This window comes from Hoplias malabaricus, chromosome X1, assembly GCF_029633855.1.
Source record: "Hoplias malabaricus isolate fHopMal1 chromosome X1, fHopMal1.hap1, whole genome shotgun sequence".
Taxonomy (NCBI): Eukaryota; Metazoa; Chordata; class Actinopteri; order Characiformes; family Erythrinidae; genus Hoplias; species Hoplias malabaricus.
The window spans coordinates 26,626,215-26,652,483 of record NC_089818.1 but is presented as its reverse complement, the minus strand read 5'-3'; the positions used below and the strand labels follow the sequence as shown (position 1 = coordinate 26,652,483).

The window sequence follows — 26,269 nt, the reverse complement described above, 5'->3', positions numbered from 1 at the left end:
CATTTACAAGTATTTCTTGCGTACAGTACCTGTACTGTTCATGTCCACATCCGAGTGAAATTTACTGACGCTAAATCACAGCTTAGGAATGACTCTATTAAAGAAACTGGTGGGATATCACATGTAGTTCCAGCTGAAAAACATTATAGAAGACTGTTTAATGCAAAGGGTGGGTTGTTAACAGCAACAGGGAGGGGTTTAAAAGTCCAAATACTCGTTAAATACATAAATACCTTTCCTCTACTTCGCGGAAATTCGTTTTTCACGGGTGGGTCTTTGAACGCATCATACGCCAAAAACAAGGGATCACTGTGTGTATATATATATATATATATATATATATATATATATATATATATATATATATATATATATAAATATAAAAGCAAAAACAAATAAGATTTTATTTTCTAAAACATGATGTGAGCTAGTGTGAACAGCAGTTTGTTCTTGATCTTATGGATTTGTTAAATAAACAGCACACTTTTTTTTTAACATAATGAATAATTAACTGTGGTAAAACTAGGTATTTAATGATAACCTGAAATCCTGGAATTGCCGTAATGACAGAACTGAATAGGGTAAACCAACACATTTACAGAACCTCACTACTTACAGTAATATAATATATACATAATATAATAATGTGTTTTTTTATGAACATATAAACCTGTACTGCTCAGATAAGTTGCTTTTTTCTCAGGTGCCTAAAATTTTTGCACAGTACAGTATAGTTGAGTTAGCTGTTTGTCACTATGAGGACTGCTAAGAACCTAAAATCCTAAAATGGAGAATTCTTATTTACATAATACAAGCAACATGTATTTGGTGATAATCTGCGTTTTTGATACAGGGAGAATGAAGTAATTTTACTGACATGTTTCGAAATATAAATAGTGTAATAAAAATGTGTTACTTATCTCTTACCCTCAAGCCTGTAGAGGGAGCTGGAGTGCCTGCTACAGTCTCAGGGATGAAGGCAGTGATGCAGCACCCTGTGCTGGTGACAGCCAATCAGGCAACAGCGACCACAAAGACTACCAGCTCAGCAGCAAATACAGTAAAAGGCCCGGGCAGCATGGTAACGGTCGGCAAGAATGTCAACGTGCCACTCATCAGCCTGTCCAAAGGTGCAGGGACAGCAGTATTGAGTGTTCCCAAAAGCGCCAGTGCTTCACTGGTGACCACAGCATCATTAGTGGGAGGAGCAACAGTCAGCGGAAAAACAGCTGCTGCAATATCTGGTAACAAGCTATTTCTAGTCATCATATAGGCTCAAATGTGTAAATACTTTATGTCCAAAAGTAACTAAATAATCCACTCTTCATGTATTTTAAAGTGTACTTGTTGCTGGAACAACAATTTCGCAAAATAGAACACTTAAGGACATTTAGCATACATCCAACACAATCAGGTGTTCAAGAGAAGATGCACAATTTCTGGGAATCGCGCGATGTATAGTGCCAGGTGTGTGTTAGAGGCACAGTAGAACTGTATTGTCTGGAGTATTTTGTGGCTATTGATGGCTATTTTAATCAACTGCTGAGAAATTTACGATCAAATAATCAGGCATATCAGAACCAGACATCACATTACGGAAACGAGTCTAGCTTTCACACATGAACAATAACCCAGAGGAATTCCACCGTTTATCTGGAGAAGCTGTATGTGTGAACACAAACAAACCCTAGCAGCGTTCATCGTGGACATTACCTGGACCGGTCAAGTCCGAAACCGCACATGTGAGAATGAATCGGGAAATGATTCCCCTTCACACGCTGCTCCATGTTTAAAGCACACGTTTTATCTCCCGCTGTGAGAGCACGTCTGAGGCAAATAATCTCCTGCAGTGCGCTGCATGTGTTAAAGTACAACTCCGGGTCAGTCTCTGGAGTTCATGCCATACTCTAGTGTATCAATATTTTCTTACACCCCTAATATACAGGGGGTGAACAATGAAAGTGAAACACCTGGTTTTAGACCACAGTAATTTATTAGTGTGGTGTAGGACCTCCTTTTGCGGCCGATACAGCGTCAGTTCGTCTTGGGAATGACATACACAAGTCCTGCACAGTGGTCAGAGGGATTTGAAGCCATTCTTCTAGCAGGATAGTGGCCAGGTCTCTACGTGATGCTGGTGGAGGAAAACGTTTCCTGACTCGCTCCTCCAAAACACCCCAAAGTGGCTCAATAATATTTAGATCTGGTGACTGTGCAGGCCATGGGAGATGTTCAACTTCACTTTCTTGTTCATCAAACCAGTCTTTCACCAGTCTCGCTGTGTGTATTGGTGCATTGTCGTCCTGATACACGGCACCGCCTTCAGGACACAGTGTTTGAACCATTGGATGCACATGGTCTTACTGGTGCAGTGTGGAGTTAATGAAGATTGTCCACCAGGCTGCTCCAATTTAGCCATGACACCTCCCGCACTACAATGACAGGTGTTTCACTTTCATTGTCCAACCCTTGTATTTACTTGCATTTTTCCCATCTTAGGCATGTTAAAGCTGCACTCAGGCCAGTCCAGTTCCCAGCAGACCACGCTGACCATTCCAGCCAACCAGCTCAAGCAGCTCAGCATAAGTGGATCCTCTTCAGGGCTACAAACCATTCTCATGCCTGTGGGAAAAGGTAGCCTCACTTTCTGTGAATATAAATCTCACCCCCTCTCAATCACCCGTATCTCTTAATGATCATTTTCTCCACTATGGTCCAACTAGTCTTGAGTCATCCCTTTTCACATGTCCTTATATTACTCCAATATTTTCTCATTTGTCTCATACATTTATATTCATCTCTCCTTATATCATTCTGCTGTGTCTGTGTGTGTATCCGTGTCTATCTCTCTCATCTCGTTGTACACTGTTGTGCAGAAGTGTGTTATATGTGTAAATATGATCACTTTTAGTAATGCATTTGTTTAGTCTTAAATTGGAAAAAAAAAAACATTTGTCAAACCTGAGGCAGGTGGCTGATGTCATTTCCCCATGTCTGTATGCTTGATTGATTGATGTGTTCTGTGAGTATTAGAGTTATTCATATTTACAATAATATTAATACTACAGAAGGATGAGTGTAAAATGTGCAATCACTTTTAAAGAATGAGCAATACTTTAAAGGATCAGCAATACTTCCCCTGGTCAGTGCATTCAGGTGCCATTTACATTTGACAACTAAATATTCATGTCTTAAATTCATCTCGCAAAAGCCTTAAAATGCAAAGGACAGTAAATACAATGTGGTTTTATTTGATTTTTGCAATTTTCAGATTCTCTATGAAAGCCTGAGCTCTAAGTGTGGAAATCTTGGAAATAAATGTATCCATTTGTGTGTTTTACAGTTATGCACTCTGGCTCTAAAGCATCCAGTGCTCAAAGTAGTGCTGCTGCTTCTACTTTAACACCTCTAGCTCAAGGTGAGACGCATGCACACAGTTCTTTGTCAATGAACAGGAGAATGAATATGTATGTCTTATATATGTTGTATTGTGTTATGTTTTCACTACCACTACAGAAGTGGTAAATGGAAAAGTAAATATTCTCTCTCAGATTTTATTCCACTGTCTAACAGAATTAATTATCTCATGGAAACTCAAGTGTCAGGACAGTAGAAGCAAAATTCTGAGAAGGATTTTTCTGTCGGGACATGAATATTTTACTATTACTTATTATATAAGTGTTTTCGGTCATTTCTGTATGTAGTTAAGACTGAGCCTGGAGTTGTCAGCCCTTCCTGCTCAAATGCATTGACCCCTACATCTACCCAAGTATCCACAGCAGCTACCCCCTTACCTACGGCAATCCCTGCTACTGTTAAAGTGGAACAAGGCACAGGGAATACAACGCTGGACATCATTAAGTAAGAATACACTCATGCTACTATCCAGGCCGCACTGAGCATCATGCCTTATAAACTTATAGAAAATCCCCGTCCAGAGCATTGGTATAATCACCTGTGCATGATCAGTACTCTCTGAAATTAATTTCTGAAATGAAAGAGCAGTTTAAGGTCACAAACAATAAAGTCATGTAAACACCATTATGGGTTTTGCTTTCTTTTCCTTGGTGAAGCACTTTATTCATTCATTTATTCACCACTATGTAAATGTTGTCAGTATTGTGGTGTACTATATTTACAGTGGTTCTAAGAAATAAATGAATGGATAAGTAAATATAGTGTTTGCACAGATGACTGTAGTATTATTATTGTTATTATTATTATTAATATTATATATATATATATTCATGAGGGCCTTGTATTGATTATGTATTTGATGCTCAGGTGTTTTTATATTTAAGAATTTCAGATTTATCTGCTTTGTTCTTGATGATTCACTGATTTCATTGTATTTTGTTAAGTCTCATTAGTTTCTAAAATTCTCTCTGAAATAAGTCTGTCTCTTCCTCTCTGTGTCTCAGTACTGAGCACATTGAAACCATGCAGCAGCTTCTGACTTTCACAGTGAAGAAATTACCTTTGATAGTCCCAGAGAAAAGTGAGTCACCTCTCTCTCTCCCTCCCTCATACACATTTCTGTAAGGCCATAAGATATAACTAATATATTTGTGTAAGATTATTTTAATATTTTTACTTTGTGTGTGTTACCCAGCTGAAGATTCTCATCCGTTCTGTGCTACTTCTGTGGAGCAGTATTACTCCTGGAACATTGGAAAACGGAGGGCTGCTGAGGTACAGTGTTTGTAAAGAATTTAATAAAGCTGACAGTTGCAATATGATTATGCATCAATGATAGAGAAATTCATTATGATGCCGATTAACAAGCTTTTCATTGTGGTTTTTTTTTTTTTTTTTTTAATATTATAAAAATTATGTTAAGGGTTTTGGAGCTTTAATTTAAGAAAGGAATGCATTTGTAAAAAATGAATGAAAATGATTAAATAATTGTTTGTGTCAGTGAAAGTTGTAAATGAAAGACTGCTGTGTTTCTTTGGTCCATAGGTGAAACAAGCAGGTGTTTTTTAATTGAATTATCATTTGAATTGCCCAGGATTGCATTAAACAAAATATAGAGCACACCCCAGTACACTGTGTAATGTAAAATATATTTCTCTCTCTCTCTCTCTCTCTCTCTCTCTCTCATTTAATTTGCACGAATGCATGTGTGTAGCTCCAGCGGGCAGTAGCTGTGAAGCATCTAGTTCAGGATATTGTGGACAGGAACCCCCGGTTACAGGCCCTCAGCCCTCCGAAAACCAGAGAAGTGGTGCAGTGGTGCCGTGTGCGTGGTTACACACCCCCGGACCCAGAACCTCAGTGCACAGAGGAGGACTCCATAGAGGACATTCTCACACAAATAGACAGTGAGCCAGGTCAGTGGCTGTGTGTGTGTCATGTCAAAAATATTTATTTAAAGAAGTCTGTGATAAAAGGTGATTTTCTTTTATGATTTTAATACAGTAATAATTTTATGACTAAAAGTGATTTTTGCATGACAGAAACAACCAATAGAGTTGGTGAAAAATGAACAGTTGCTTTTTGAATATGCTGATTTATCATTTCATATGTGGTTTATTCTAATTATAACCATGTTTTAATATTAAAGACAAACGTCTATAAGAGTTTAGCAAGTCCTCTCATCCATAGTGAACAAAAAAAATTCCCAATATTTTATTTCTGCATGTGTACCTCTTTTGAGAGTTACATTTGTACGTGGAGTAAACCTTAACCTTGATCATTGATAAAGTTTAATATAATATAAATGTTATATTTGGGCTAAGAATTATAAATGTAGGGCTTCATAATGTGGAACTTTCAGTAGTCCATCACTAAACACCCTGGTAAATGTTTATTTTTATTACTGTGCTGTCTATTAAATTAATGCATGCCTTTTAACACACATTAATCATTTTACCAATTTTGACAAATTTACCAAAATAATTCTTTATATTTGAGGGCTCTCGAGTCCAGATACGCAGCCAATCTGTGACTCATTTTTTTTCCCTAAATAGAATAATCTCTGTTTTATCTTTATTCAACTGCAGAAACTGCCTGAGTGGTGACTGTGAATGTGCCACACTGGCTCCAATAATGCATGCTTAGTGGCAACAATTCTACGTGATCTTTACGTAATACACCACCAACCACCACAACCCGCTCCCACCTTGGGTCCATTCGTTAATAAGACATGCGTTTACTGTTTGGAGAAAGCTGAATGTCTCAATCAATGATCTCTGAGAGAGAGACTGAGTCTCGGACATAAGTTTCACTTAAGTAGCTCAAATGACTGGTACTCGACTTGGACTGAAGTTTGGAACAATCTTTGTTTAATGTTATTTATTATTATTATCTTCTTATTCTGTATTTTTTGTGATAGTTTGGTGACCTGCGTTTAGGTTCCTCACTGCTGTGCACAAAGAAGCACACGCGCGCAGCCAGAGATTTCACCCCTGACCACCTCTTTAAAACTGCTTTATTAATAATTGTGTTATATTTGGTGATTTGAAGAATGCACACAAGGCAAACCCTGCTTTCTATTTGTTTCCACTAGATGAAAAGTGGTCCCCTACAGACCACTACTTACAGTAGTTTTTTTCTTCAAACACTAAAAAAGGTTATGCATGAGATGCCTGGGCTACACAGCTAGGTAATCATTAATCATAACTGATTCTAAAAGCAAACATCCCCATGGGTCCTGTAGAGCAGGAAAAAACAACTCCAATATTGCAAAACTACAGTTGTAAAATTTAAGATTTTTTTGTGGGTTTCTACACATTCTCCACATGCAGTGAAATCCAGGCTGTTATTGTAAATAAGAATATGTTTTTAAATTAAAGGTTAAAAATTATAATTATTTAATATATATACACACTCTGAAAATGATCATTCCACTGATCAGTGTTGATACTGTATTGTGTGCTAATAATGACAGTATATGATTTTCATAAGCAATAGCAGTGCAGTGTTAGGGGCCGGACCAGATGTCATATATGCTTTTCAACCACAAGAGACTTGAGACTTGACTTGGACTTTCTGAAAATTACTTGTGAAGATCTCTGGAAATGACTGTCTGCCGTCCTGAAGAGCCACACCCTGTTGTTGAGCATATCAACGGTCATATATGCTCGCTGAAAGCCATATTAGCTTGGTATTGGTATATTAGTACTCTCCCCATGCAGAATGCCTGAAGCTAATAGAGGGTCGCTGACAGTGGTAAAGAGGCTCTCCTGTGGAGATCCCTGTGTGTGTGTGTGTGTGCGCACGTATGCACAACCATGTGTGTTAAGCACTAGTAGCACTGTGACTCTTTGACCTACTAGTACCTAGAAGCACCCCATGTTGGTGATTTGACTTCTGTGACAATTGACACCGAGGGCCATGTTGATTACTTACTCACTCACTCACTCACTCAGAAAGCATTTTCAGCAGGTCAAACTGGCAGTTTCTCTTTTATTAAATAGGTATATTAGAGAGACGGGGTCAGTGAGCAGGCCCTAAAAATGCAACCAACATTTGTGAGAAAAGAAATAACCCTAACCGATATCGTTTATGATACAGTGAACTCTCATGACTGTAGTGGAGCAGACCTCAGTGAGGCATATTAAGGAGAGAATGTGATCTTTTACAACCTAAAAACACATCTCTTGTGTCTGTAATTAGCAAAGGGTTGTAGTTGCATATTACTTATTTAAAAATGTATAGCTATATTTACAGTGTTTATTGGGGGGACAATTCTGTTTTTACAGGAGGGATGTACACCCAGAATGTACAGCCAGTTACAGTAGATTCTGTGTATGTTATGTTTTGTTAAATCTGTGTGTTGTGAACATTTTTTTTTTTTTTTAAATAACACATTTTACGACACCCAATGACAATACAATAAAAAGTGAAAGACTTTTAAATAATATAAGAAAAAATGGTACATGCGTAATGAAATGTTAAAGGACAGTGTTTGCCAATGTTCAAATGATAAACTGGAGATAAATGGTTTTAAATGGACAGCAACAATATCAACATTGTTTTTTAACCACAAAGTGTTAGTATTGAGTGCAGTGTTAAAATGGTGCGTGATTATTATTATTATTTTTTTAGAGTGTCCCTCCACTTTGACGGATTGTGATGAACTGTGCCAGCGTCTGGAGCAACTGCAGAGGATTCTGAAAACTGAGCCAGAAGAAGAAAATGAGGAACCTCTTGATATTGTCACTGTCAAAGAAATCAGCAGCGCCAAGATAAAGGTCAAAGAGGAGCAGGAGGAGGAGGTGGAGGAAGAGCCCAAATTCTTTATAGGAACCTGCCACAGCTCTCAGTTCATCAGAGACGCTTCAGAGCAGGTAAAAGGCAATCCATAATTCTCTCATAGTTTTGTCAACTCTAACTAACTTCTTAAGAGAATTATCAGAGTTATTTCAGACTGCGAGTTTCAAACCCCCTGCAGCATACATAAAAAAAAAATAGATACAAGCTGACACTTTAAAATTAGGTTGGATAAGTGCTTATTTTATTTATCTGGTCATTTTCAGCTTCAATATTATTAATTTACTAGAGTCAGATATTAAACCTGGCCAGATCTGAAACATGATCAAAACATGGAGGGTTTGATTGAATTATTTTCATTTGATAAAATCCTAAAAGTTAGTTCTTGTTTCTATGATTGTTTATTATATATTACTTATTTAAAACTTAATCATTCAGTAGTGCTTATTACTGTATAGTTATAGATGTATGCCAGGCCAGGTAAACAGTTACAGACAACTTGGACCAGAAATTTGAAGTGGCTGAAATCATCCAGGAGCTGGTGGACCCTGAAATGGATCAAGAGGAAAAGATTGATGATGATGATGATGATCTTGTTAGGCCACTGTAATTGTCCCCAAAATTGTATTAAACAACTGAGACTTCTCACTTTATTCTACTAAGGCATTGATTTGATCATGGTCTACTGGTCTAAACATGAAAAAATAAATGACTAAATTATAGACAGTAAATAATAATTAGTTCAGTTTATAAAGCGCATTTCACAAACCCAAGGACGCTTTACGCCATAAATCATAAAAAAATAATAAATATTAAAGACACAAAAGAGAAATGTTTTGAGCAGAGATTTGAAGTGAGACAGGGTTGAACAATTACGAAGATCTGGAGGAAGAGAGTTTCAGAGCTTTGGGGCAGCGACGCAGAAAGACCTACCACCCAGAGTAGAACGTCTAAAAGAAGGTACAGTAAGAAGTCCAGAGTTAGAAGGTCTTAAGACAATGAGAGAGACAATATGAATAAATAAGATCGGAGAGGTCTGTAGGAGTTAGATTGTGTAGACTCTACAGGAAGCCAATGCAATTGATGAAGTACAAGAGTGATATGAGATCTATGCTTGGTGAAAGTAAGAGCCCTGGCTGCTGAAATCTGGATTTACTGGAGACGACTGATCAGTAACTGGTAGACCATAAAAAAGTGTTACAATAGTCAATACGGGAAAAGATGAAGGCCTTAAACAACATTTTGGCATCACTGTCTTTAAGCATAGGGCAGGGTAAAATGCAGTTTTGCTGATTAACTTAATGTGTGACTCGAAAGAAAGCGTTGGGTCAAGAGGGCACCCAAGGTTCTTAATGACTTGGGCTGGTTAGATAGCTACACCATCTACGTCAATAGAAACGTTTGTTACACTGGGAGGAGCAAATTTTATTTATTGATCGAGTGAAAACAAATAATTTTAATAAATGAGTAGGGCCAATGTATTTAGAAATAATACAATAATATTTGGAATAATACATTGACTAACACAGTGGCCCTCACAACAGGTTTTGAACTTGGCCAAGAATACGATGTTGTACAAATGGCCCAGATGCCTAATGGTGCATTTGCCTAACTCTGTAACATAATTTTAAATTGTAAGTCCCTCTTGCGTAAATGTGGCTAACAGTTGTCTTAATTGTAAATGGAAAATGGAAAAATGTATAGGTGCAAATGTGTGGGGAGGACTATAAAAGCAGTTAATCACAATTAACTTTATAAAATGATTGAAGTAATAGTTTATGCAATTTCATAATGGTTTAATAGTCACTGTATTTCTGAATTTTTTATGACCTTTTGTCTTTTAGATTGGTTTGAGTTTGCAGCCAGTGGAAGTTGAGAAGAATGTCTTTGCTGCAGTTGTGGAGGCCATGATTCTCAAGGTCAGTATTCTGGAAATATTGCAGAATATAAAACAGTTATTACTTAAAAAAAAACAAAACAAAAAAAGTATTGTATGAAAGTCTTCCCTCTGTTTCATTGTCCCCTGCACCATGTGTATCTCTCTTGCTCCAGGCCACAGAGCAGTTTGCCAGTGAGATCCTGAGAGAGTCACTTGCCAGTGCCTATGGGAAGTCACCTCAAAACAGGTCTCGGTACGTTTCCTTCTCTCCCTTCAATCATCCATCTGTCCCTCCATTTCAGTAGTACAACTGTTCATGCAACCCTGGACTGGATAAACGGTTAGACAATGAATGGATGAACTATTCATGCTCATGTACCTTACATCTTTCTTTTATCGCTTGTGTATTTATTCATCCCGCTGCCTCTTAAGGCCATATTCGTCCTGACACCAGCCCTATTTCAGACTTATTAAAACATTTTGCTCTGCATTCAGTCCATATATAAAGCTTGTGTTAACACTGTGTGCAGCCCTGACTGCATTCATCTGAAGACCTAAGAGACTTTAAGTGACAAAAAAAATATTGCTAATGTTTTTACTGACGAACTTGATAATATTTTGAGTTCATATTTATTTATTTATTTCAGCAACACAACACTAGAGGGAGTGTGTTATCACAAAATACAGACACAGGGAGAACACACCACACTCAGTCACCCGGACACAGGGAGAACACACCACACTCCTCACAGACAATCACCCGGAGAAAACCCACGCGGACACAGGGAGAACACACCACACTCCTCACAGACAGTCACCCGGAGAAAACCCACGCGGACACAGGGAGAACACACCACACTCCTCACAGACAGTCACCCGGAGGAAACCCACGCAGACACAGGGAGAACACACCACACTCCTCACAGACAGTCACCCGGAGGAAACCCATGCAGACACAGAGAGAACACACCAAACTCCTCACAGACAGTCACCCGGAGGAAACCCACGCAGACACAGGGAGAACATACCAACTCCTCACAGACAGTCACCCGGAGCGGGAATCGAACCCACAACCTCCAGGTCCCTGGAGATGTGTGACTGCGACACTACCTGTTGCGCCACCCCCAAACCAATCCAACTTTATTTAAATAGTTTAAATTAAAAATAAAATACAAAACAATACATAGAGACAAAAGCATATTCATCACCACTAGTGTTGCACCACTATTTCTTTATATTTTCTGAATATTTAGCATACTTCTGTATATAGAGTATAACATATTTATGTTGTAAATCTATTCTCAACTGCGGTAACTGTATATATTTTAATCTCAGATCACCATCCACTCCGCCATTTATTTAAAACAAATTGATATCAAACAAAAAAATCAAACTTGAAGGGCTGCTGTCTTTACTTTCGCCACCCATTCCGTTTTCCAAGTGAATGTGTAAACATTCCGTACACAACATTTTGTTGTACTTGGATAAAAAGGCAATAGTCTCTTAACAGCCCAATACAAGAAACACTTTGTAGTTTATCTGTGTTTGTACTTAACAGTGCGTATATTTTAAGTATTTGTAATGAATCATGATTTTGGTTCACAGTCAGCTTTTAGATCTATAAGACATTTAATGAGTAATTGGTGGTTTTAAAAACAATTGCACAAGCCATTTATCAGAAGAAAACAGTTTAAAAGCACACTGGTAAAAAATTTTTATATATATATAATATCCCCTTTATTTTTTCTTGTGCCATTCCATAAGCCAATAAATAAATCAGCTTCTTTCCTTCTTTCTTACTTTCTCTCCCTCCCAGAGCTCCTAGAGAAATATCAGCTATGAACGTACACCAGGCAATCAGCTCTATACCAACATGTGACTTCCTCACAAACAGGTAAATCTGTATTTAATTATTATATTACTTAATGCCTCGTTATTTTCTGTTGCAGATTATTTCATTTTTTATTAATTATAATAATTAAATTAATATGGCTGATTGACATTTAATTGTATTTCCTTTTCTAAAAATGTCAGATTCCAGATTTTAGCGTTGTTAGCTAATTAAGCCCTTAATGTAACAAACCTTCCACTAATAACAAATCCAGGACTGGAAACTGGATAAACATTCCGGAATAGAGGAAATATATCCTGCATATGATGTTTCCAACATGGGTCGGCTTTTTTAATGAGTTTATTTCAGTCAGTTTGACTGATGTTTACTACGCTTTTAGGTACGTGGGCTTTCTGCTGAAGGATGGCTGACGAGCAGATCAACAGAAGACTAGCTCACCAGGGCTGCTACAGAATTCACTGAACACACACGGGTTTGCTGAATCAAGCTTTTGCATAACTGTGTAGAGTGTGGGGAGGCTGACCAAACAGGGACCAGTGCTTATATTAAGTGAGCGATATTAGAACGTAAGCTTCACCTTGGCAGGGGTAGAGAGCGTAAAGAGATGTTTGGACAGAGCCTTATGTTTGAACATTATAAATATTCCTATCCCACCAGTGACATGTGTGAGGTCATAAATGTAAACATGTCTAGAATGATTTTCTGTGGCCTTACTTATTTATCTGCATTTTGGAATCATAATGCATTATGAAATCTAAAGTTTCATGGTCCTTTCTCATGCCCACGTCTTTTTTTTTTTTAAAACAAAGAGAACAGCAGCAGACCATGCAAAAAAAAAAAAAAGACCAAGTGCGGATTGGCTTGTAATGAAAAGTAACTCAAACTGCTTTTTAAAGTGGAAATGCTGTGTGAGCCAGAGTGTAGGGTTTGTTGGTTTTAGAAAAATGTTAGTCTTTTTTGTGTTTGTCAGTTTTCTGAGTGAAGACGTAACGGTGGTTTTGTACAAATCCCATTTCCAGAAAAAAACTAAATATGTGGGTATTTTTTTTAACAGAAAAATCACAGAGAAAGTGTATCCAGCATTTTCACTAAACAGCTGAATTTTATTGTGTACGTTTGAGACCTGAACACACTGCAACAAAGGCAAAGTAAAATGTAAAAGGGTGTATTCAAAATTCATTTGAAGAACAGTTGAAGTATCATGATTAGGTACAAAATGGTGGTTTGAGAATAAAAAAATAAATTGTGGCAATGTCCAGTGTAAGGTTTCAATATTTCACCATGTGTTCTGCATAATATCGTAAAAACATTTAATCTATCTCTCTGTGTGTAGAGGCAAGTGATGATATGAGTGACAGCATAGCATTCCAAACGGTCATGCTACAGTGATAAACATGGCCAAATATGCTCTCGGAATACTTCGGAAAAACCTTGTCACACTCCAGCGCTAAATCAAGAAATGCAAACTTAAAAAATAGAGATGCATCAAATTATATGCTGAAACACTAAAGTTTTCTGGACTCCAAAACGTAGAAACATGCTGTTGTCAGAGGAACCGGTGTTTCTGCTTGGGCTGTCCCACAGTGCAAAAGTCAGGCAACAGCAAAAAAAGAAAATCACTTGCAAAGAACTTTAACAGTTGGTGTCATCATAACCCAAATGTTTAAATAGGAAGGTGATGTAACACAGTGGTACTCGTATCTGTCTGTTACAGGCGTCAATCACTAAACGTGTTCATTTACAAAATACAATAAAGTTGTTTAGTGAAAGCATGTGGTATCTCTTTTCTTTTGTGTTTTGTCAAATACAGCTTCAGGAAAATGTACAAATTACAGATTATTCATTTTTTTTGCATTTTTAAAAAAGTCCCAACTTTTCTGGAAATGGTGTCTGTAAAATCTTTTTCAAATAATGTGTGGTTTCAGGAGCATTGCACAGAGGACACTAACCCAATAGAATTCCACGCTGTTTGTGCTGTGTATGAATGTGTATCATTTATCACCAATTAACAACATATTCTGATGATGTAATACAATTTGAAAACCATTACAACACGGTGTTCAACAGCGAAACAAATACTAAACACACTCACAAATACATGACTAAAACACTGTGAACTGCAAATACAAAATATCATTTTTACAATGAAATAAAACAGTTTTCAAATATTGTGTCCTGATTCACAAACGCACACACGACACTGCAAGAAGCCATCACTTACCAGAGTAGTCTGCAAAGCTGCAAGTAGTTTTTGCCTTCAACTAGCTGAGGAACACACTGTTCTTGTGGCAGCGCTGTTGGACAATGGCTGCACCATTTGTTTTCTACTTTGAAAAACTCTTTTCTCTCAGTTGTTTCACTGAGACCCTCTAATGGGCCAAGAGTTGAAGCCCTGAAGTCAGGGTACAATAATCAATTCTCCTGATCGCAGGAAGTTAAAAACAATAAAAATAATTAAGACTGAAGGCAATTAACAATTTAAAGAAAATCAACACGCTTCACTGGGCACATGGCAGAATCACATCCTGGAGAGGGGGCTAGTCAATCGTTTGCTTCATTTTGTTTCTAAGCGCTACAGAGTGTCACTGGTACAACACCTCCACACCACAGGGAAATCTACACTGGAGATTTAAAAGAAAGCCAGTTGTGTTTTACGTGCTCATGCTTGACACGACTGGAGCAGCTCCACCACAAAGTGCCATTCAACTGGCAGTGTTTTTCTACAGAGGGGATGGACGGTATGCGCAGATCAATATCGACTGATTTCTCAAAATACGTTTAAAAGTTTGCAGTTCTATAATTCCAGATTTAACAAGTCACATAATCCATTGATTTTTAAGCGGATTATGAGCTGATTCAGGTTTTAGCACAAAATCAGATTCTCACTAAAACGTCAGTGGAACAGGTCCTGCAGTGAATGACAGATGAGGAGGATGACTACAACTGCTCCCATTCTTTCTTCCTTAATTCAGCTCTTCTGATTTTACCACTCACTGTTTTCGGCAGCAGGTCCACAAACTCGATCTACGGAGACAGGGATTTCAGTTACTCAATATACAAGAAAAAGTACTATTTGCAATAAAATCAGCTGGATCAGTTTAAAGCATGTAATCAATCGTCTAGTTTCTTTGACTTAATCCTGACCTAATTCTTAGTGAATATTTCAGATTTATACTGATTTTTGGATAACGCACAAATAGAATACATCAATATAAAAAACCCTATTTATATATTATATATCTATAATTTTTTTATTTCAATACCATTTTAGTGTGTGCCTGGAGGAAAGCCCTTTTTGCCTTTAGCTTTTGAATGTTGCCGTTTTGCCGCGTGGTGAAAATTTAATTTGAAACATAGTCACTGAGGACAGATGCATATTCTGTGAATACATTTTTAATGATCATTTTGACAGTTTGGATCGATCAAAAGAAACATTTCTTCAAATTAGGAAATACGTTTCAATTAAATGAATATTCTCAAATCATTTAGGTCTCAGCTTAAATTAAATATCAGCAGAAGTCTACCGTAGTGTAAATGCAAACGTAATTATTGAATCTGAATTTTATTCTGAGGTCCTGGGAGAAAACCCCAAGAATGTGAAGGAGCCCTATCTCAGCTGGTGCTCATATGCTTCCATAAAAGTTGGGGTTCATTTTTATAAAAGACAGAATCCAAATGGTGATGAAGAGCTCAAGCGTGGTGACGGTAAAAAAAAGATGATGGAAAAGATGGTGAAGGCAGGAGGAGAAGCTGCATGTGAGACAGCGAATTGAAATTGAGGAAGAGGGCAGCGATAGGGAAATTAGAGGCTGGGTGAGGGCAGGGGCCAGGTGAGGGGATTGGAATGAAGTTCCATGGCAGCACTTGTTAAAAGGATGAGATGGAATATCAGAGACTGGAGGTAGCACAGCAGCAAAACAGAGGGGGTGGGGTGAAGGTCCACAGCACCACCTGAAGAGAGAGAGAGAGAGGGCACAAGCTGCAAAGCTGTGGAATAGGAGCAGTGCAGCTGCAGAGTGGAGGTTTGTGACAATGGTCCAATGGGATGATGAAAGGAGAGTTGAATTGACAATGAGGGAGCTGTGCAGTGAGGAGATTTGTGCTGAGCTCCCAGAGAGAGCTGAGCAAGCAGGATGATGAGTAGAGAGGCAGTGTGCAGGAGGAGGGCGAATCTACAACGAGGGAGAGGGTTGGGAGGGGTGGGATGATGAGTAGAGAGAGAAGGAGGAGGAAAGGAGAGAGAGAACAGGAGGAACAGAAAGGGTTGTGTCTAAACAAGGCAGTATTCCAAGGGAAGAAGGAGATGAGTTCTATCCGAATTATTACTTTGTGTTGTTTACTTTATGTTCCAATGTTGCATTTTTGACAATCACTGAACCCATGCCCTGTTAAATGTGATATATTGCAGATTCCGAGCCTGTTTTTAATGAAGCTTAAGCAAAAGACACAAAAAAAAAACAAATGCAGTCCTCTGATGGTGGCAGAGGATCAGCAGAAACAAGCCCAGAGCGGAGGAGGGAGCTCACATTGCAAAGCAGTCGAGTCGAGGTCCATCTCATGAGCCATGTGCGGCGAGTTTGTCCGACACAGAAATGACGTGAGTTTGCAGGCTACACACAGCTCTGAGGGGAGGTGTCCTACTCCCAAAATTATGTCACTGCATAAAGTAAATTATTTGCAGTTTTTAGAGAAGTGCATGTACCTTGCGGGGATATTTATATGGAGCTGTGACTTTCTTCACATGTGTCTGCAGTTCTCTAATCAGTTCACTCTGGTCTCTGAATCTGAAATCTGGAGTAAGCACCACAAACGCTTTTACAACCTGAGAGAGGAGGAGACATGGAAAACTCAAGTAAGTGGGAGGAAACCTATGTTAAAGCTAAGAATGGCAATAATTTATAAATAGACAAAGAAAATATTTCCAACATTTTCACTGCACACACCGATTGCATTTTGTAAATAAAAGACGAATTCTGAATTTAATGCCTACAACACACTCCTGATCGCAGTGGGTCTGGAGCCTACTCAGGAACACACCCTGGAGGGGGCACCAGTCCTTCACATGGTGACACACACTCACATCTACAGACACTTTTGAGTCGCCAATCCACCTACCAAGAGCATGGAAGGAAATCGGAGCACCCAGAGGAAACCCACACAGACACAGAGAGAACACACCACACTCCTCACAGACAGTCACCCGGAGGAAACCCACGCAGACACCGAGAGAACACACCACACTCCTCACAGACAGTCACCCGGAGGAAACCCACGCAGACACAGAGAGAACACACCACACTCCTCACAGACAGTCACCCGGAGGAAACCCACGCAGACACAGAGAGAACACACCACACTCCTCACAGACAGTCACCCGGAGGAAACCCACACAGACACAGAGAGAACACACCACACTCCTCACAGACAGTCACTCGGAGGAAACCCACACAGACACAGGGAGAACACACCACACTCCTCACAGACAGTCACCCAGAGGAAACCCACGCAGACACCGAGAGAACACACCACACTCCTCACAAACAGTCACCCGGAGGAAACCCACGCAGACACCGAGAGAACACACCACACTCCTCACAGACAGTCACTTGGAGGAAACCCACACAGACACAGGGAGAACACACCACACTCCTCACAGACAGTCACCCGGAAGAAACCCACACAGACACAGAGAGAACACACCACACTCCTCACAGACAGTCACCCGGAGGAAACCCACGCAGACACCGAGAGAACACACCACACTCCTCACAGACAGTCACCCGGAGGAAACCCACGCAGACACAGAGAGAACACACCACACTCCTCACAGACAGTCACCCGGAGGAAACCCACGCAGACACCGAGAGAACACACCACACTCCTCACAGACAGTCACCCGGAGGAAACCCACACAGACACAGAGAGAACACACCACACTCCTCACAGACAGTCACCCGGAGGAAACCCACGCAGACACAGGGAGAACACACCACACTCCTCACAGACAGTCACCCGGAGGAAACCCACACAGACACAGAGAGAACACACCACACTCCTCACAGACAGTCACCCGGAGGAAACCCACACAGACACAGAGAGAACACACCACACTCCTCACAGACAGTCACCGGGACTCAAACCCTCAACCTCCAAGACCCAGGAGCTGTGACAGAGACACTATCTACTGCTCCACTGTGCCGGTCATAATGTTGAGCATGTTACCTCTCCTCTGATTGGATCAGGACTACTAACCACCGCAGACTCAGCCACAGCCTCATGCTCTATTAGAGCATTCTCCACCTCAAATGGACCAATTCTGTATCTGAAATAACCAGACAATCAGAAGCTAGGAGAACATGAAGCTAGGGTTAGGGTTAGGGTTCACACTTCCAGCTGAAATCCTTTTGTTTTGAGCAAATCACTTTTTCTTTTGCAATGAGGAAGGCTGTTGTCAGTGGTGCTTTATGAAACCACATTTGACATACATCAGTCAATATTATCATAATAGTTTAATAATTAACACTTCTGAATGCATGTGGTTTTAAAAAGATTATGCTACTTTTTTGTGTAATCTATAGATTTAAATGAAAAATAAAATAAATAAATAAATTTGACCTCAGAGGAGATACAGGTCAGCATCCATTACAACTTTTATTGTATTATAAGGTAATAATATGCCATAATACTGAAAGCAGCACATACAGAACCCAAAGAAATTCTTTGTTATCATCACCATTCTCACACGTGTTCCTCACCCTGCAGAAAGAATGACATCATCAGCTCTGCCAATGAACCACAGGTATCCATCCTGGTCCATCATCCCTCTGTCACCTGTCAGGTAGAAATCACCACGGTAGCACTCTGCTGTTTTCTCTGGCTCCCCCTGCAGAAAGCACAAGAAATATCAAGTCTGGCTACACTTGTGAAGAAGATTAATTACAATATGCATCAATATAAGATTAATTTAGCTTAAATTTTAACCAGAGAAAGAAATCAGAACTGCCAGTCATTCAAAATCAAGAATAAGCATTAAACTAATGCATAGTAGGGACAAGCATGATTGTTTTATTAATTAATTGAATTACTTGAGGAAGTAAGGAAAATCACCTACTTTTTGATTATATGCCAATCATCTTCCTACTGTTACTCTTTCTTTTGGTACCACATTCTCTCAACTCTATACTCCACTGGGCACTGTTAGCTATGACTTAAGCTATTCATTTCATATTTCCAGGTTTCCCCAAATGATGTGCCTTTGAGATGAACCACTGGTGACATGAAAAATTCATTAAATACATCCATATATGAGGAAAAAAACATGCATAAGCAGGATTCAGCCACCTAAGCTTCTGGATGTTAAAGTATCAAAAGTGAGGGTAACAGACTTTCTTGAATATTATTTTACCAATTTAGACTAAGAAAAATAAGTACATACTATGTACTCTGCAAATAGGGAGAATGGCTTGTATGGTTTCACACGGATCGCCAGATTTCCTTCTGTTCCCTGAGGAACAATATGTCCATCTTCATCCACCACCTACAGCCACAGCAAAAGTTACACAATACATTTATAATAATTTATCTACAACTATATACATTTGCAACATCTAAAATCCATAAGAAATGCCAAGGACAAGCAAGTATTTGAAAATGTTTTTTGGAGTTAATTTTTTTACCTGCAAATCATATGCTGGAGAAGCCTTTCCAAAGGACCCAGGTTTGATCTCCATGCCTTTAAAAGTGCCAGCAATCAGAACCTGGTAATGAACCAATATATTTATTACAAACTTTCATTGTTTGCGTTGAAACATGGACGTCATACACAGAAGTATACATAGATTTTAACCAATATTTTTAATGTAACCTGATGATGGGGGGAGCTTCCAAAACAGGCTATTAAAAAAACGCAATAAACAAAGTTGCATACTCTGTGCATCTCACGCAAAGTTGCGTGTATGGAAAGGTTTGAAGCAGGAATATGCTGTAAAAAATAAGTAGAAAGTTTTACATTTTAAATGAAGGCCACTTGTGTCAATGTTACCTTCACATTCTTACATCTGGACCCAAAACTTCCTTCATTTAATTAAGGAATAGTTTGTTGTTCGAGTCTAGTATCCTTTGAAAGTCGGGGTGGGACACCAAATAGCCAATCCGCCTTTACGCACAGTTCCACAAAAAGAGTCAGCACAACTTCGAGCCTCTGCATCCTAAGTTTAACCAGGACTTGTAACTCCAAAGATAGCAACTTTACAGAAGAAGGGAAAAAACTTAACTTTCAATGGAAGTCTATGTAAAGGATTTTATCCCAGGTATTTCTGGAGCATTTCTATTGGCCCATTCATCATGACATTTTATCACAATGTGAAGGACAGCTACTGTGTTCAAATGATGTACAAAACTAAAAAATTAAGATACGTTTTATTTGGACGATATTTACAATGCCCGGGACTGAGACATGTTCATCGCTGATTTACACCCTTTTTTTATTACACTGTTTAAACACTTAAGAACATAGCAAATTAATTGTTAACATTTTTCAAGTGGAAATGAACATTTTACAAAATGTCCCAATCTTTTCTTTTTTGTTTTTTTGGAAATGGGGTTTAAAGATTAAAATAGCAACTTAACTATAAAAGGACAGATATCCAGAAACAACTAAAGCTCTAAGCAGCTGCACACACCGGGTATGACACCACACACAAACGTAGGAGCAGTCAGTGTGATTTCCAATTGGGGTTGCAAGACACAAACAGTTAAAATAGTCATAAACCAATGTGGTCACAGTAGGTTGGCTAAAAGAACACTTACCTAGCAGTGTTACAAACCGTGAAACACATTGTTGCCATCGTTTCATGTCTGACGTTTGCTGTACCTGTGTACATACGCTGAATGTGTTGAACGTCTAGGACACATAACTGAGATGTACATAAGTAATAGTTTAGGCCAGTTTCTGACCAGGATGGCACGGCGCTGGACTGATGCCATGGATCCATAAATATATATTCGTATTGCTCTTAAGTTTTATTATTGTGCTCTGATGCCAACCAGAGAAGAAAAGGATTCTATATCCATATAAGGTTTCATATTTCTTATGCAATGCTCACCTGGGGCTAGTTTCTATAAACCTACTTGTAAAATGTTTTACAAAAAATAATATAGAAACCTTTAAATAAAAAAAATGTAGGTTCACTGTTCTCACTGAAGTTCAGTTTTCACTGAATACAGGCAACAAGTTTCTATTTAGCCACAATTCCACTCTTAAAGGAAAAAAGGTCAATCAGAATAAAGCTCTTCTATTAGAAGCTCCTTTGGTTTGTATGTTTCTATCAACTAGTATCTGCATGTCCCTAGTACACAACCAACAGAAAACCCTGCCTATGGAACGACAGTATAATAGGTAACTGACATAAGGTCACGTAAATATAGTTCTGGATTCTTAATAGTAAATGCACTCTGATTTACCGCATTATTCATTTGTTTTTAACGTATAGCAGCAAATTATAGATTTTACAGATGGGTAGTTTGTACTGAGTGTCTGCATTTCGTCATGATTGACAAGTCTCTCTGGCCAATCAGTATTTTGCATGGTGGACTATTCTCAGTCCAGACACTGAGGGGTTTAAAAACTCCAGAAGCACTGCTGTGTCTGATCCACTCTACACCAGCACAACACACACTAACAAAACATCAGTGCAACTGCAATGCAGAGAATGATGCGTTACAAAAATATTTACGCTATTTAATATGAATCTAGTGTATACCAAAATAAAAATAGCTATATATTATTAAGGCTGAAAGTAATTATACCTTTAAATTCCTATACTCACAGTCTCAGTCTGTCCGTAGCCCTCATAAATGTGCAGGCCCGTAAGCTCAGTCCATTTACTCATCACCTCAGGATTAAGGGGCTCTCCTGCAGACAGACAGTGCTCCAGAGCCTGGAAATGAAACCTGGTGCACGCACACACACACACACACACACACACACACACACACACACACACACACACACACACATAACAATTCTATACACAGTATGAAAACTGCACTGCATTAAATCAAACAGAATGAGTTTGCTGAGGCATCACCTCGATGGGTCCTCCTGTACTAACATCCGATAGGCTGTCGGAGCTGTGCAGAAAGTGCTGATGGGATAGCAGGACAAAGTCTAAAGAAAAATGGCAAAGACATTTATTTAAGATTTAACATCAACCTCTCCAGTTATTGCCCCTACAAGTAAACGATGTGGTCAGCAAACATAAAACCTTACTTTTAACTGACTAAAATAAAACGTAAAATACTTACATCGGTAAGGCAAGAAAAGTTTATTTATAGAGCACCTTTCGTACACAATGGCAATTCAAAGTGCTTTAAAGAGTGAAACAGACAGATTACAGTGGAATTTAAAAAGTAAAAGAAAATAAAAACAATTAGAAAGTATAAAATAGGATTAAAACAGAATAAATAATTTAAAAATACATAAAAAAAAATAAAAATTATTAAAAGCTATTCAGTAAAATTTAAAACAATAAAAACATAGTAATAAAAAAGGAGAGTTATTAAAATGGTACTAGAAATAAAATAAGTAAATCTACATTATTCTCTGACCCGGGGCACTATGAACTGACCAGTCCTGAATGATCTGAGGGGCACTAGGTTCATACACATCTAGCAGATTTGAGTTATATTTTGGTCCGAGGCAGCTTATTGATTTATAAACAGTTAATAGCACATTAAAATCAATCCTGTGTTTAATTGGGAGCCAGTGCAGTGACCTGAGGACAGGAGTGATGTGCACAGTTCTGGTAAGAGTTTTAGCTGCTGCATTTTGAATAAGCTGGGGAAGTCCAGTAAGGAGACCATTGCAGTAGTCCAGCCTGCTAGAGATGAATGCATTAATAAGTCTGGTTGTGACACATGCCCTTTGAATTTTGATATGTTCTTAAGGTGATAAAATGCAGATTTTGTTATTGCCTTTATTTGGTGTTAAAGTTGAGATCCAGGATTTCACCAAGATTTCTGACCTGGCCTTTAGTCTTTAGAGCTCTGCTGTTAAACTAAGTAGTGACCTCAAGTCTTTGCTCCTTGCTGCCAAACACAATCACCTCTGTCTTATCTTTGTTTAGTTGAAGGAAACTGTCCCTCATCCAGTTATTTACTGATTCCAGGCAGTTGCAGAGAGTGTCAATTGGACTATAGTCACCTGGTGACAGAGCTAAATAGATCTGAGTGTAATCTGCATAACTATGATAGGTGATTTTATTACTTTTGAGGATTTGTCCAAGTGGTAACATGTAAAGGTTAAACAGTAGAGGCCCAAGAATTGATCCTTGTGGAACTCCGCAGGTCAATGATATTCGTTTTGATTTATAATTATCAATAGCAATAAAGTAGTCTCTAACCACTAGATACAATCTTAACCAGCTAAGAACTGTTCCTGAAAGCCCCGCCCAGTTCTCTAGTCTGTCTAAAAGGATGCTGTGATCGACAGTATCAAAGGCATCACTAAGATCGAGAAGCACTAGCACAGATATTTTAGTGCTGTCTGAGTTTAGACGGATGTCATTTAGGATCTTTATGAGGGCAGTTTCTGTGGATGTGTTTCTGTTTCTCAATAATTTTGCCTATGAATGGAAGATTAGAGATTGGTCTGTAGTTGTTCAGGAGAGTGCTGTCTAAACTGTTCTTTTTTAAGAGAGGTTTGATTACTGCAGTTTTTAATGATTGAGGGAAGATCCCTGAAAGTAGAAACCCATTTACTATTTGCAGTATGTCCTCAGATAAACAACAGAAGACTTCCTTCATAAAGTGCGCAGGCAACACGTCTAATGCATGTTAGTTTCAGATCAATAGCAGTGAATTCAGACAGGGTACATTTCAGATTTTGAGGCTGTATCTGAACAGCTCTGTTGTCATTAGATGTATTGAGGATCGCTTGTCGGATGTTTAGAATTTTATTGCTGAAGAAAGCTGCAGATTCATTACATTTTTCCACAGAGAGTAGTTCAGGGTTAAACCTGTGGTGGTGGGTTTCTCAGACGATCAAACACTGTGAATAATGAGCGGGCATTAGAGCTTTTACTGATGATCTCAGAGAAGCAGGTTCGTCTGGCCTTTCTAACTTCTAAATTGCATTTTTGGAGTTTCTCTTTATAAATTTCCAAGTGAATGTATAGTTCAGTGTGTCTCCGTTTACGCTCAGCCTTTCTGCAATCATTTTTCTTGGATTTTACCCCATGCTGCTTCGACAAGGTGCTTTCTTCTTACCAGATAGTTTTAGTTTTCAGAGGCCAATCAGTCAATAAGATTCAGAGCTTTGGAGTTAACGTTCGCATGAGCACTTTCAGGAGAGTGAGATTACACACCGTGTTTTTGACATAGCCTCCATTAACAGCTCCTTCGTGTTCTCGGTAAAATAATATCTTAACTTCACACTGACAGACCAGGTTTCAACAGCTGGAGTGGTTTCAATATTAAAAAAGACACAGAAGTGGTCAGAGATCCTTAAATCTTTCACAGATAGAGATTAAATATTCAGCCCTTTGGTAATGACCAGGTCCAGTGTGTGCCGTGGTTGTGGGTGGGTCCATTCACAGCTGGGACAGACCAAAGACATCAAGTAAAGAATACAGTTCCTTAGTAGTTTTGTCCAAGGCTTTATCTATGTGCACATTAAAGTCTCCTGAGACGACAAAGTGATCAAAGTCAGTTGAAATGACTGTTAGCAGCTCAGTAAATTCATCAATGAAATCTGCAGAGTATTTAGGTGGTCTGTAAATAGTAAGTATTAAGCTATGAGGTGCACCTTTAAGCACAGTGCTTACGTTTACAATGAAATATATTTTTAAACAGAGCGGCTATTCCACCACCTTTTCTGTGTTCTCTACATACACTATTAAAACTATAGTCTGGGGGAGCGGATTCTGAAAGCACAGCAGCATTGGTGCTGTTTTGTAGCCAGGTTTCTGTTAAAAGCAAAACGTCTAAACTGTGGGAGGTGATAAGTTCACTGACTATAAATGATTTATCAGCTAGTTTTAAAACAAAGGACTTGGGTTCCAGATCTGACTGATGTCTAAGGACATACTTTAAGTTGGAAATATTTACACTATCTGTTCTGTACTCCCTGCTTTTTCTGTTTCTGATAAGTACTGGAATGGGAGACATTACAGACTCACAGGGTCCGAGCTTGTTTTGAAAACATGGACTGCTGACATTATCACTACAGCAGCATGGACCCAATAAATATCAGACTGTCTGATTACTTGAGGTGGCCTCATCCCTTTCATTGGAAGAAGGTGGGTGAAGCTCCTATTGACGATGAGATAGAGAGCAAAGTTGCCCATCTGATGGCTTTGGAGCAGTACACTATGTAAAAAGTCAGGATCCAAATAATAAGAAATGTTTGGCTCAAATGTGCCCCATTCCTCTTATGGCTGATATTTGGCCTTAAATGATGGTGTTGCCTCACGGTGAGTCTGTTTCAACTCAGCCACTGGTCCGTGACACTTGGAGACTGACAGGTAAAGTCATTATATATGCTGATGTGTTGATTAAAATAACAATATTAATTAAAAATTTACCTTAAGGACAGCATGTGTGTTGAAGCGTGGCATATGGTGTACAAACACACATGCTCCCTGTGTCCAAGGAGCGAACACACTACTCCATGCAGACTTAGCCCAGCCAGTGTCCGAGGTATTCCAAAACACATCGTCATCAGTGAGGTCTAACCAGTATCTAAATATACATACAACGATTCATTTTTTATTCTCATGCATTACTATACAGCATACACTTCACTTGAAAATGTATGAAAAGAAACACACCTGCCATTGACAGTAAGTCCTAAGCCATAGCTACAGTGGCTGTGAAGGGTCATTTTGGGTGAACCAGTGGTTCCACTAGTGAAAAAGATGGTCATGGGCTCATCACTCCTGCTGTCCACACACACATGGTCAGCTGGGGCAGCCCTGTACATAAACAAAGAGCATACTCTACTTTTGTACTTTTTTGTCTTGAGCTGCGTGAAATATAATTTATTTATTTGAGAACTGTTATCATTTCCCCTGGTCTCTCAGAACATAAAATTACAACTGAAAAAATGTGTTGAACTGAAATGTTGTGTTCGTTCTCCTTTTTTTAATCCAAAATAGTAATGAAATCAGTTACTTAATTATTTTAAGTAGGAGTCACTCGTTTTTTTGTACACTGCTAATGGTAAACTGTTTCCAGAAACTGTGTCACACGAATCGTTATGATCCAATAGAATACCTACCTTTCTTAGTAAACACTGCTGCCTTAATTAAGCATGTACACAG

The 26,269-nt window shown here is 38.8% G+C and overlaps 2 protein-coding genes across 7 annotated transcripts in view; one reads left to right on the top strand and one right to left on the bottom strand.

The window, feature by feature from the left end:
* LOC136675415 (YEATS domain-containing protein 2-like) overlaps positions 1-13,069 on the top strand; it is a 37,174-nt gene extending 24,105 nt beyond the window's left edge. For all 3 annotated transcript variants that reach the window (XM_066651950.1, XM_066651947.1, XM_066651949.1), the window contains 12 exons: positions 935-1,244; positions 2,500-2,634; positions 3,344-3,418; positions 3,705-3,861; positions 4,422-4,498; positions 4,613-4,692; positions 5,132-5,333; positions 8,053-8,294; positions 10,062-10,136; positions 10,270-10,349; positions 11,913-11,990; positions 12,328-13,069. In XM_066651950.1, the coding sequence (XP_066508047.1) occupies positions 935-1,244; positions 2,500-2,634; positions 3,344-3,418; positions 3,705-3,861; positions 4,422-4,498; positions 4,613-4,692; positions 5,132-5,333; positions 8,053-8,294; positions 10,062-10,136; positions 10,270-10,349; positions 11,913-11,990; positions 12,328-12,358 (1,542 nt within the window). In that variant the 3' untranslated portion in view covers positions 12,359-13,069. The remainder of the gene's footprint in view (positions 1-934; positions 1,245-2,499; positions 2,635-3,343; positions 3,419-3,704; positions 3,862-4,421; positions 4,499-4,612; positions 4,693-5,131; positions 5,334-8,052; positions 8,295-10,061; positions 10,137-10,269; positions 10,350-11,912; positions 11,991-12,327) is intronic.
* Positions 13,070-14,056: 987 nt separating this feature from the next.
* Positions 14,057-26,269, bottom strand: part of LOC136675416 (acyl-coenzyme A synthetase ACSM3, mitochondrial-like) — a 22,479-nt gene continuing 10,266 nt past the window's right edge. Inside the window, exons 4-13 of one of the 4 annotated variants that reach the window (XM_066651951.1) lie at positions 25,778-25,921; positions 25,532-25,688; positions 22,037-22,116; positions 21,776-21,899; positions 19,625-19,705; positions 19,384-19,485; positions 18,704-18,831; positions 18,171-18,270; positions 16,651-16,770; positions 14,057-14,972 (exon numbers count right to left, since the gene is read on the bottom strand). In XM_066651951.1, the coding sequence (XP_066508048.1) occupies positions 14,886-14,972; positions 16,651-16,770; positions 18,171-18,270; positions 18,704-18,831; positions 19,384-19,485; positions 19,625-19,705; positions 21,776-21,899; positions 22,037-22,116; positions 25,532-25,688; positions 25,778-25,921 (1,123 nt within the window). In that variant the 3' untranslated portion in view covers positions 14,057-14,885. The remainder of the gene's footprint in view (positions 14,973-16,650; positions 16,771-18,170; positions 18,271-18,703; positions 18,832-19,383; positions 19,486-19,624; positions 19,706-21,775; positions 21,900-22,036; positions 22,117-25,531; positions 25,689-25,777; positions 25,922-26,269) is intronic. The other 3 variants (XM_066651952.1, XM_066651953.1, XR_010796195.1) reach the window with 3 other exon arrangements.